The sequence below is a fragment of the Hirundo rustica genome, chromosome 9 (assembly GCF_015227805.2).
Source record: "Hirundo rustica isolate bHirRus1 chromosome 9, bHirRus1.pri.v3, whole genome shotgun sequence".
NCBI lineage: Eukaryota > Metazoa > Chordata > Aves > Passeriformes > Hirundinidae > Hirundo > Hirundo rustica.
Window position 1 is genome coordinate 9452825 of NC_053458.1, and position 12884 is coordinate 9465708.

The 12884-nt window shown below is 38.4% G+C and overlaps 1 protein-coding gene across 3 annotated transcripts in view; it reads left to right on the forward strand.

Annotated features, from left to right (window-relative positions):
- The window catches only part of TESK2 (testis associated actin remodelling kinase 2), a 79119-nt gene that overhangs the window by 15620 nt on the left and 50615 nt on the right, over positions 1-12884 (forward strand). For all 3 annotated transcript variants that reach the window (XM_040072639.2, XM_058421719.1, XM_040072640.2), the window contains exon 3: positions 10048-10169. In XM_040072639.2, coding sequence (XP_039928573.1) covers positions 10048-10169 — 122 coding nt within the window. The remainder of the gene's footprint in view (positions 1-10047; positions 10170-12884) is intronic.

Genomic DNA, 12884 nt, shown 5'->3' on the forward strand with positions numbered 1-12884 from the left:
ATTTTAAGCTGAAACTTTTTTCCTTTTGCCTAGTGAAGGAATATCACCTTGCTGAAGGTGACAGAAGTAAGGTGTTGGAGGCTAAAGGTCTCTCCTGTGAAGTTACGATGTTAAAACAAGTTAGTAATTGTTTGGGAGTGCACTCACTGTATTATGTAATCTAGCCAAGGAAGCTAGAATAACTCTGAAACTTCACTTCAAACTCCAGAGTTGTATCAGAGAGGTGATTTTAATCTGTTTCTATTCTGGTTCTTGTCAGGAGTAGGAAGAAGCACCATTGTGGAACTGAGGCATGAATGCTGAGGATTCTGGTGCTTTCTTAGTCGAAGCAGAACTCTTGTGAGTTTCATTTTCTTACTCTCATGTGTGAGGTATCAGTCCTTTGGAGCCCTTCTTCCAACTGCTCAGATGATTTGTATGGTAACCACTTAACCAGACAGTTGTCTTCCTCTTGGTAATGTTTTTTTTTGCTATTGGGGTGCCAAGCTGCTGTCATCCTAGTCCTTGTCACTTAATTAGCAAATGCTTTTATAGGGCATAGGCTACAGGGAGAAGTAGTAATAAATAGGCTGTACTCCAACAGATCATTAATATAGGAATTAAAAACCTCATCTGTGTTGTTAGTCTTTATGGATTGCACCATTGGGGCAAAATACTCACTTCCCCACACTTATCTATTCTGAATTTTAATGACATTTGCATATATCTGAAGTGTAAAACACTCTTACTTTTAGCAGAATTGAAGACGCTTTGAAATGTAAGGTAGAATGGAGGGCAAATTCATATTTGCTATCTGAAACTAGTTCTGTTTTTTATTAATTTATTAATGTATTTTCTAGGTAGAAGTCTTAAGATATGCATGTTATAATCGTCTTAAAACATCAGCTGAGGAAACACTGGGATTAAAGGAGAACCAGGCAGCAGATTTAATGAAAGCCTTATCTTTTGTAGTGGTGTTGAAATATTTTCAGAACTATACTTCCATAATGCTTCTTCCAACAGTGGCATCACTACAGTAAGTCTAGAACTCTACTGAGTAACACAAATTATAATAGGGTGAAACAATTCTTACACTATATTTCACTTTCTCTGGTTGGGTCAGACAGCTTCCCCTGGTAGACAGAAATATTTAGAAAATATGATAGAATTACCCTGAAAATGAATGTTGTGTTTGAGGACTAAAAAGCCAGAATAAAAATCACTGAAACAAACTTGATGTTAAAGAATGCTCAATCAAAAAAAAACCAAAAAAACCCCACCAAACAAAAAAACCCCCACATCCAACAAAACCAAACAAACAACAAAAAAGCAACAACAATGTGTAATGTAAAATTGTCCATTTTGAAATGTATTTTTCACCTGTTTGGAAATTTGGCCTCTCCTCAGCCTTGCTGAAGAGCTGATACATGGAATATTTGAGATAAGTCTTTGTTGCCCTCACAAATAGAGAGACCGCTCACAAATTCTGTCAACAGTAAGAAAGACACTGATACTGTAACAAGTACCTTGCAATAGGAGATAACCCCTGTTTGGATTTTGTGTTTAGTACAGTGGCTGTTGTAGTTCAGAGTCCTTTGGGCCTTTGATTTTCTTCTGTAGGAAAAGTGCCAATCTGAGTATCATTGTGCAGTTTTCCCAGGGCAAAACAGGTGGCAAGGTTCCCTTGGCTCTGAAATGTTTGTGTGCTTTTTGTCTTGTTTTCCATACTAATTTCTCAAGCACGGTTAAATGAGATCTGTTTAGTTTTCTGTTCTGGATGGAGATGTGCTGGGTTGGCAGCTCTGGGATTTTCTGTGTTTTGCCAGCTGGCAAACATGCACATTTGTGTAAGCTCATTCATAGCTGATACTGAGAGACAGGTGCTGATTTACTGTTGTTCAAATAACTGTGCTGGCATACTGGCATATGTCCAGTATTAACATGACTGCGCCGAGAGAACAAGAGTGCATCACTTAAAATCTTTGTGAGACGTCTCTGAGGCACCTCTCTCGGACTCTTTATTTACTGGTGTTGGCAGCAGGGGAAAGTTAAATCTATTTCAGTGATGGATTTCACTGCCTGTGCCTGGGGAGTGTCTGTGATGTTAATACACACAAGCGCATGTGTGTTACTGCCTAATATGAAATGTAAAAAATGAGAACTGCAAGTTGCTGTTGATGGCACTAACAAAAAAGAGATGCTTACAGTTTCAGATCCATAGGGAATGCTTCTCCATAGCTCCTTAACAGCCATTGGAAGTGATTAGAGAAAGGAACTCCAAAGCCTGTATGACAGGGCTTCTTTTAATCTTTCCTGCAGTAGTTGTTGGTATTCTGTATGCAAGTGGTCCAAAACTTCTTGCTCAATGGATGCTGAGGCCGTAGCCAGACTGTAGGAACCTCTTCGCTGTCCTCGTGTTTCCTGTGTTTGGGAGTCACCACAGCTCTTGATCCTCACTGTTCCTGGCACAGCCTGGCAGTGCTCTGGGGTGGCTGCAGGGCCCTTTGCTCTGGCAGCAGCTCTGCAGGGCAGAGCTCTGTTTGATGGTCTGGTGGCATCAGGGGTTGAGGAGAGGACAGAGCTCTGAACCATCCACCGGAGTGATCGATACCGAGACAGCGTTGCTTTGTTAGCTAATCCGTAGCTGACAATGTGTCTAACACTGACTCACTGCTGTTGCTTTGTACTGTTCACATGAGCTGCTGCAGTTAAGTCCTGCAAATCCAATTCTTGTGCTTCCTAGCATTTACAGGCCATGATGAGACATAAGAAATTGCATGGCATATTTAATTAGCTGCTTGTGTAAGAACCTAGTTCTCAAGAAGAGCAGTTTCATGAAGGCTTAAATAACAAGAAATTACTTGGTTTTGGCTGTAACCTGAAAGTTATTAATTGTATCAATTTATAAAAGCTGAAGTATTTTCAAATAAGCAAAATGTAGCTTCTTCCTGCTCCCTGCTTTCTTTTTATTTGTGGTTGTGATCACGTTCTAAGTGCTTCTAATAGCAACAGTTGTGTGTCCATGGGCTCTCTTCTAAGAGGTGAGACAGACTTCCGTACTCATGCATGGCAATGCTTGTTCGAAAGATTTATAAAGGAATTCTAAGGAAATTATTTTTGCTCCGAACAGAACTTTCTGTCAAGGCTCCCATATGGTTTTGAAAAGAAACCCCATAAATGTGTTTGAATACCAATGATGAAATTATTGGTGTAGTGGGGGGACTGTGTGCTCAGTGCCAAACTGTTCATATACTGTAAGGGTTAAAAGACAAAATTTCTGTGTCATGAAAACTCAGTCCAAAGCATTGTTTTTCTTCAAAAACATCTGCAGTTTATGTAAGTATCATTATCTTTCATACAGGATAAACCCATAGTAACATGGGAAATATTTAACCACAAGAATTAAAAATTAAATGGGAATTTAGGAACACAGATACAGTATCTGATTATGTATTATCTTTGAATGTTACAGCAGTCATTTGCAGATGTCAATCTTCCAGTTTTCTGTCAGGTAGATAATATCACCTCAATTTTATAGAACAGTTAGGTAACAAAAAAAGAAAGTAGACTGCTCAGGGCTGCTCTGTGAGCTGAGGATAGCCAACACTGAAAATTAGGAATAAGCTCTCAGTTATGGACTTCAAACTATTTTTTTCTGTCCTGACTATGATATTACTCAGGTATAAGGTACATGGCTGAGCTGTTTACTGAGGTTGTGGTAAAACTGCTTACCCAGTGTCTGTGTTCCATGTCCCAGATTGCAGAGGAAAGTTTATATGGTTACATTCTGCTGAACTGGCTACAAAATCAGTCAACTTCCCCACCCTGGGCTGTGCCTGTTTATTTCTCATCTCAAACTGTGGAACAATAGTCCTCTGATGAATTTGTGCTTTCTCTCAAAATAAGACTGTAGTCTCTTTTTGCCTTTATGGCTTGATTGAGATCAAGTTAATGGCAGAGATATGTCCACAGATTCCTATCAATAAATGGCTTGTTTAAAACAAAAGAGTGCTCTATTTTGGGCCCTGGTTCTACATTACAGTAGGCAATGAAGAAAAACAAAATACAAAAGAAAAACTGCGGGCTTTTTTTGGCACACAAATGGATTTACAAAGTATCAATGGTAGTGCTGTCTTACTAATTAGAAGTTCACTTTAGTTTGGAAAAAATTAGAGAATTTGTTTGACCATAGGTGTGGAATATTCTCTAGTAATTGAACTTCCTTGCTGAATTGGTGGTGCTAGAAATTACTGAAGTTATCAAATTAGTTTGACTAATACTGAGCTTTTGTACATCTCCAGTCTTTTCTGTGTATTTCTCTCAACTCTTTTTAGTATTAGAAATTAGTAGAATCACAATTACTGCCAGGCTTTTGAAAGGTTTGGGGGTTTATTTTGTGCCTAGTTTCGGTAGATCTTCTGAACCTGGGCTAAAGCTTTTGTAACACATGCTGACTAGTTTTATTTGGCAGAGTTTTGTTACATTTGGCAAGTCTCTCTCTTGCTGCAAGAAGTTGTAGTATGGTGACGTTCTGTATTACTGCTCTGAAAACAGCCACAGCCCATCTCTGGCATCAACATAGCAGCTTAGTATTATCTGGACTGGTGTATTTCTTTCAGCTTCTGTTTGTCATTGCAAAATTTCCTAGTGATGTGAAATTTTTGATTTGATATAGGCATCACTACTATGAATATGTGTGTCTGACAGTGGGTACCTTTTAATGTTAAGAAAAACATTTCAGGTTACAGATTTATAACCACTGTGAACTGAGCTGAAGAACTGGTTTATCTTCTTTGCTGAAGGGAGCTTTTTTCAATCAGCCATAGAGTTAAGGCATTCTTCTAACACATTCGTCCTCGAGGCATGAATATAGGTCCCTGTAAGTGTGATGACTTGGGAGCTCGATTGTGAGACTTGGATAAAATACAGCTGAGCCTATTTTTTTTTTTTTTTAAGATTTCTTCTACTGTCACAGCAAGGAAATAGTCTGTTTTTGAGAGAAGTTTTGTGTCAGAGCCAAATTGCTGGTCAGCTTCCCCGTGAAAGACTTTTTCCCTATCATTTACTAGGCACTCATACGATGATGCCTTTTCTCCTTAACAGTGATTACTTCTACCATCTCATGTGCCTCACAAGCTTTATTGTTAACTCGGTCAATCAAAATTAAACTGTGTAGCACATTTAGTGCAAATGGCCTAGAATGGTAGCTAAGGGAATGTCTTCATCTCTTTTCATCAAAGAGAAATCAAATGAAGACAGAGAAACAAACTCAAGGAAGTTCAAGTATTTGGGCCAGAGGGGACTGCTTTTAAAATGGTGTTTTGGATACATGACAGTGAAGGTGAAATGGCCAGATGAAGACCAAGGTGTGTAAAAGAATAAACAAAAAATTGATGTGTGTGCTAGAGCAGCAACATGATTTTATGGAGTAGGCTGTATAAGTAAAGATCTGTAAATGTATTTAAGCTGCGAGGCTGGATGCCAGAAGAGGGGAAGGTAAGGAAAAACTGGAAAGCGGTTAAATGAAGTTTTGGAAGAGAACTGTGACAAAATACTTCCAGCTATATAATGATGATTTGGAAAATAATGAAAATGCAATGAAAAACTAGGAGCACAGCTGAAAGTTGTGTTGGCAGATTTACAATATCAGTATTAGGAAATGTTCTTCAGATGTTTATCCCAGGGCCACCTGGAAAGGTACAGTCAATAGAGATTGAAAAGGCCTTGTGAAAGATGAAATCAGGCTAGATTTCAGCTATTGCTTAAAAATACCTACCCTTCAGTCCAGCGGAAAGTGGAAGTAATATAAATGTTTGGATTTTCAGAGAACCATGACAGACATATATGATGTAATAGATGAATAATATAAATATATTTAATTTTTTAGTAATAAAGAACTTTATAGCTAAACACTGAGCTGAACAGTAAACCCACCAATTTTTGCATGATAATCTTCATGAACTTTATATAGTAACTACTTCTCTGGAATGTGATCCTGCTCAATCACTGTTGTGAGATTACTTTTAAATTTACCTTTAAATGCATCACTATTTCTTTACTTGTATCCATGACTTCCTCTACTTCCCACTTTCTTCTGGAGAAAGGGGTAAGAATCGGAACATGGTGCGATGTGAACAGAACCACGCCGGTAACCATAGCCAGGTCAAAGTCCAAAGTACTTTGGTCCTAGGAGAACCAGAGTGCAAAGGGACAGTTTAACTGCCTGTTAGCAATAAAACAGAGAGCAATATCTGGTTACTGTGACCTCGGAGATGGAGTCACACACATAGGTAAGCAGACTGAGAAGCTGGAAGCGTGTGCGAGCAGCTGTAGGATTGTCAGAAGGTTTCTAAGCAGAGACACCGTGATCCAGACATTGCTGAAAGGTTATTTGGTCTGATATGCAAGGGCCCCTAATTAATAATAATGTCGACAGCTTAAAAGCTTCACAGCAATCTGCAAGTTGCATCAGTGAGAGGTTTGAATTGCATGAGTGAATCCCTGTTTATGTTGAGTATACAGGCATATGCCTGAGGCAAACTGCCTTGTAAACAAATGTTAAATTGGATCAGCAGTATTGCCAAAATATTTACTCGTTTTCCTTCTGGAGTCAGGTGGTTGAAACATCACTTCCATGTTTTACGGCACAGAGGTGGCCTGAAAGGAGAAGGATTAGAACTAGACAGTTTTGCAGGGCTTTGGAAAGGCATGCCAGGATAGACACAAATTTTGTCTGGGGTATGACTGATGGATCAGTAGGCATGGAGTGCAGAGCTGATGGTTCCTTCCATGTTCATGAGTCCGAGTTTGACTGAGACCTTAAAGACAGAATCTCTCAGTTCCTTGTTGTCAATTTGTTCTTGCCATAGAAATGCTCTTTGCCAGTTGTTCTTCAGAGGAGAGAACGTAATTAGTCTTAGGTATATTCCAAGTGATTAGCATTGTACTCCATAATTTATAAACTGATACTTGATACTATTCATAATATTAAGTATTGTCCTCTTGAGAAAGATGCCCTCTCACCTCCAGTTCTGCTTCTTCCTTCTTGCTTAAAGGGTAACTATCTCTCCTTTGGTTTGATTGGGAATTTTCCTGTTCTGATAGATCTTGCAGGAATACATCCTCCAACATCAGAACAATATACAGAACTTCAGATAAAATTGCGGGTGTTACTGTGTCCCTTTAAGTGAAGCAAAACATAGTGCAGTGTTGGGTACTATTTAGAGACTAGGTAATTGGACAGAATATGCTGTTCTATGTGTAGGAAACTCGAGAAATTTCCAAGCATGGGAGAAGTGATTTTATAAAACAAATAAAAGAAAAGCCTGCTGACCTTGCCAATGAACCTTGTTCAGTCTGTCAAGCCTGGAAAGACTGCAGGATAGCCTAAAACAGAGGATGAAAACTTTTGTCTTTGCGAAAGCAGCTCAGTTTTCTCTGGATGTGCAATTAGTGCTTTGGACAGTCAGACTTTTGAGAAGCAGTTGTTGACCACCTCTTGTTGCATATCAGTCCTGAATATCCAGGAAGAATGCAGGACACGGTGACCTAAGCAATTGCCCACCTTCTTTTCTGAGGTTTCCTTACCTTAAGAAAAGCAGTCTGAACAAGGAAAAAGATCCTCTGGTAAATTCTACTTTTACCTCAGAGTTGAGGCAAAAGAGCAGGAAATTTTGTTGTGAAAATGAGTGAGTTACAGAAATGGGCAAGAGATTAAGAGGTAGCTGGCAGAGTTAATGAGAAAGCAAGTGCTTTTTTAAGACCACATTGCATCTGAGTTCCTGATCACTTTCTACCTGTATTAGTTCCCTTTTGGCAGACCTTGAAGCTTCTCTGTTGGTGGAAAGCTCATTTCTGAGCAAGCTCTGTTGAGAGCATCTCTGTCTGTAGGGATTAAGTGACTTCAAATTCTTTCCTGTTCCCTGAAAAACCCAAACTACTCCACCACAACACCCAAAATTCCTAACCTTTGTCTCAAAGGAATATTTAGCTGCTGCTGTGTATAGGTTCAAAGCATAGTCCTTTTTTCTTTATTTAAATGTACATTGAAGTTTTCTAAGTCTAGGAAAACATTTTTATTTTTTCCCCTCACCCAAGGCCTTACTGCTAATAAATCCTAAGGTATAGTTAAAATGTTTTATAAGTCTCTGTGTATACATTGACCTGTCCAACTTAGTTTGTTCATTCAAATTGGCTAGATAAAATTAAAAATTAATGAAAGTACAGAACTGACACAAGAAACCTGGCAAGTAACAATAAACCTCATCAACTTAACATGCAATCATCCTGCTTAAAACCAATCCGCATGCCAAACAAGCAAGACAGGTTGTGTTGAGAATGATTCTAGATTATCTTGTTGTAATGCACTAAAGCTGTAGTTCGACCAGTTTTATTTTAAAACCAATATTACCACAGAAAGGAGGAGTCCCATGCTTGAGAACTTGCTGTTGGTTTCTACTCAGTGCTGGTTTCTGTATCCTTCTCCACTCCCTTTCCCTGATCCTTCCTGCACTGGGATTACTGGGTGACTGTAGGTGAGGCGTTTGAGGAGCTCGTACACAAGCAGGGGGGAAGCAGAAGGAAAAGCATCTGAGGACTATTTTTCTACTCAGTGCCTGGGTATTTTTTACCACTCACCTGGGGTGTTTCCAGTGCTACCCTATACTTGAAACTAGGACGGGAAGAGGCAACTTAGAAGTGTTAAACCAGACACACACCTGAAATGTGACACCCTTTTCTCCCTGTACATCCCTGTGCTGAATTCATGGGCTTTGTGTCTAGATGAGAATGTTTAGATGAAATATGCCCTTTGTTCTTGCAGATAGTGGTGTGCAAATAAAATTTGAAAATAGGTATCACTTGCTGCCTCAGAGCTACCAGGGAGCCTTACCTTCAAAACCCATATCCTATTTTCTTCTTACATCTGTTTATCATGGGTTCAGTTGTTTCTGTAATTCATAACACAGCTAAAGGAGCCTCTTGCTGGAAAAGGTGAACAGTCTTCTGGAATAAAAGGGGACAGGCTGCTGTTGTTTAAAATGTAGGTAGTTTGTATGTATTTAAGTCATAATGCTGATTTCAGTTTTAAATTAGAGAGCTGATGACTCTTAAGTTCCTGGAACACAGACCTTCCTAAGCTAATCTCTGTAAACATACATGAATTTGCCATGGGGGGTAATTCAGTGTTTTGAGAAATACATGTTTTCTGTTTGAGCTGCAGGTATTGATGTAGGAAGAAAATGGGAACATAACTTCCATGAATACTACCAGTATGGGTGTGGGGTTGCCCAACTGCAAGGAAATTCAAAGGATTGGCAGGCCTTACACTATTGTGACATATTCTTTCCAACAGTAGCACACATCTACATAACACTTGACAGATGGGCTAGTTTGAGTACCAAGTTAAAAATGGCCACAGTCCTGCGTTTCTGACTGGGGAAAGTCACGCTGAACTTCTGCTGTGCAGTTGCCAGAGAAATCCTTTTTCCTGCTGATGCTCTACAGCCACTATTGACACCCTGGGTGAGGTGATCCCCTGTGCAGGAACCTCTCTGCTTTGCAGCAAGGGCTGGCAGGAATGCTTTCAGCCCCCTGGATATGGAAGCTGGATCATAGTCTATTTTCAGAAGTAAACACTGAGTACCTCCAAGATCTGCCTCGTAACTGTAGGCAACAGATCCTCGTATAAAGCATTCTGTGAACAACGACAGCAACCACTGCAGGGGCAAAAAAAAGATATGGGTGCAATAAAGATAAGTTTCATAGGTCTTGGAGTGGGAAAGTTTTTTCTCTGTGGACAGATGGCTTCCTTCCCTTGTACTTAGAAGCTAATAGTTGGAGTTTTTTCAACTTCTCAAGCCTTCTGTCATCATGAGTTGCAAGAAGAGAGCAAAATGCCATTTCACATTTGCATAGGAAGCTTACAGAGAGTCATCTCTGTGGTAAAGACTGCAGAAATTGGTGTATGGATCACTTTTGTCATGAAGGATCTCTACACTGCACTACAACAATACTGGTTCTTCGGTCTTTCAGTCCATATCCTTACCATTTTTTGTTTCTATCCAATAGGTAAGGCACAGAACTTCAGACCAGGTAATGGCTTTGAAGATGAACACACTGAACAGCAACAGAGCAAACATGCTGAAAGAGGTTCAACTTATGAATAGACTCTCACATCCGAACATCTTAAGGTACACTGGCGTTTTTCTGAATCATATAGAGATAAGTTGTCTTTAGCACGGCTCTCCTCTTTCCAATTTTTATTTAGCAATTTTTTGTTGTAGGTTTATGTGTTGTGAATGTGTTAGGATCAATTGCTAATTTAATAGGTGAATGGGAAGAAGAAGAAGAGTTAAGAGAAAAAAACCCAAACATGAACATGATTTTGTGTCTGGAGTTTGCCAGTAACGAGTAATTTATGCCAGAGAAAAACAAGGGCTCACATTTTAAATTTCTGATGAATCAATAAAATGATATGATGAGTGTGATGATGAGAGTGAAGTTTAGCTTCTTTTTGTGAATTTAAGTTATTGCAAATTTAACACTATTCAACTAACTTATGCTTCCTAATCTTAAAGTTTAACAATGCAAAGTGCCATAGCTGCTTCATATTCTTAGGTCTGCTTCCCAGTTTTTATGATTTTCTTGCTGCAGTATTGCAAGATGGGATAAGAAGGACTGAAGAAGCTAGAGCTGAACGAATCTAATTTATACGCTCTGGAAGGAAAAGGGAGGTTCTTGCTTTGCATTAGATTACTGCATGCAAATCCAAAATGTTTCAATGTGTATCTTGTGATTTCTTAAACCATTTTAGTCTTGGTTTCTCTTTTGTGGTGATGTGACAAGCAATTAACATAACTGGCTGAAGCCATAACATTATGAAATTTAAAGATGTGATGACAGTGCATCAAATGGTCAGTTCTCCTAAGCTGCTGTTGCACACCTGGCATCCATTTCTGATCTCAGCTCTTTTTGAAAAGTTTTGGAGACACAGTGAACTCTGTTACTTAATTTCCTTTTCTTTACCATTCTTTTACGTAGTACAGACATAATACTGATTACTGAAATCCTTTAGAACCAAATTTTCTGATCCTTGAAATCCTATCTCAGTCTTCATCAACTGATTTTTAACAATATTGTCCTATGTGTTTCCTTCAGCATTTATGAGGATGTGTCAGAAGCATTTGAAATATCTGTTAGGAGCACTCCTTTAGTTCATGTCTGTTTTCTATTATTCTTAACACCTCATAAACCTGTGAACTTAAAGAATTCTTACTCATAGCAAACTGCATTGGTTTTATCATAATATATTTATTTAAGTTTTATAGTAATCTATCCCTAAATACAATTCTTAGTTTTCTCTGCTCCAAGGTCAGGTGCATTCCAAACAACTCCTCCTTCTGGTTGTTGTTGTTTTAATTTAAATTATATCATCTTTCTGGTTGTTTAGATTTCAGGATCATTAATTGTGTCTTATATATATCCCCCACATCTTTTCCTTCATTTCTTTTTTTCTAAATCCTTTGATAAGCAGTGTATGACCCTGGAGGACTGCTAAAGCTCCTTTTTTAGTAAGGTTTGTGGAAAGAGTAACTTTCCAAAGTAAGATTGACATTGTCAGAATCACCAACTTCATCAGTTTTCTAATCAGCTTTGTGTGGTTGGTAAATCTTACTTAAAAAAATAATCTAGCTCTACAGCTCTGTTCAAAATCAGGAATTTAATTGGGTTGGGATGAGGGAAAGTAGGAAAGGGATATATTGACAGGCCAAAATCATTCAGTTGTACCTAAATGTAACCCTGCCCTCTCTTGAATGGAATTAGAGGTGTTGCTGAGAGCAAAAATTACTGTGCTCAGTCCTGAGTAATTGCTGAAATTTAGGAGTCTCGTGAAGTAAAAGAGATCATATTTGTGATGTACGGGTCCCTTCTGGCCTTACAGCCTATGAATAATTTGAAGTCAGCAGTGCTACACAGATGGTCCTGAAGGAAGAACAATAATGTATTGATTTATGTATGAAGCAGAAAAGGAATTTCATTTGTTCTTCCGGTTATTACCCAGGACTGACAGAGAAATCTTTCTTTTTGTGCTCAAGTAAGCAGTTATGAGTGAATACATCAGAAATTAACTACTTAAATAGAAATGGTATATCTTTGCATGGCTTGTTTAGAATATACTGCATTTGATTTATGAATTGCTTAATTTGAAGCTTCTTCAAAAAATGTAGGCTTTTTTCTTATCTGCTGGGTAAGTCCCTTTGCTACAGAGAGCAGAGTTATTCCTACAGGAAATGCAAACAAGAAAACTGTATTTTGTATTAGTTGGTTTTTTATTGAATATATACACAATAAAAACTACTGCTTTTCTGTGTAGGAGATAACTTGGTGGCTTTGTGTGTTAATGATGTGTCATTTAAGTTTTTGTTTAATTTTTACTGCAGTGTTTCCACTTTATGTCTGGGAGAAGATTTTGTCCCTCTTAGATGTTACCTGCCTATGTGTCTGTATATACCTGTATATAAACACACACATGCAAGCCTCTCTATTTAGGTTTCATAAACTTATAAATCATTGGTGCTTCTACTAGTTGTGAAATAACCTGTTTCCCTCTTTAGAAACACATAAAAATAATAATTAATGGTAATTTATGCTTAAAGTGGTGGGAGGTTGTGTTGCTTGTTTGACAACATTGTGCTGTCAGATAAGAGCAGCTGCAGTTGTACTGCTGAAAGGTTTTTAGGAAAATGTTCTACAGCAATGTGTTCCCACTGAAACATTTTCTGGGATTTTTTTTTTTTTTTTTTTTGGGAAAATTTAAGCTTGTATTAGTATTTAGAGGGAACATCCTCTTCAAAGAAGTTCTAATATATAACTTCTCCAGGGGCTATGAGCTATCTCAGTTTGCT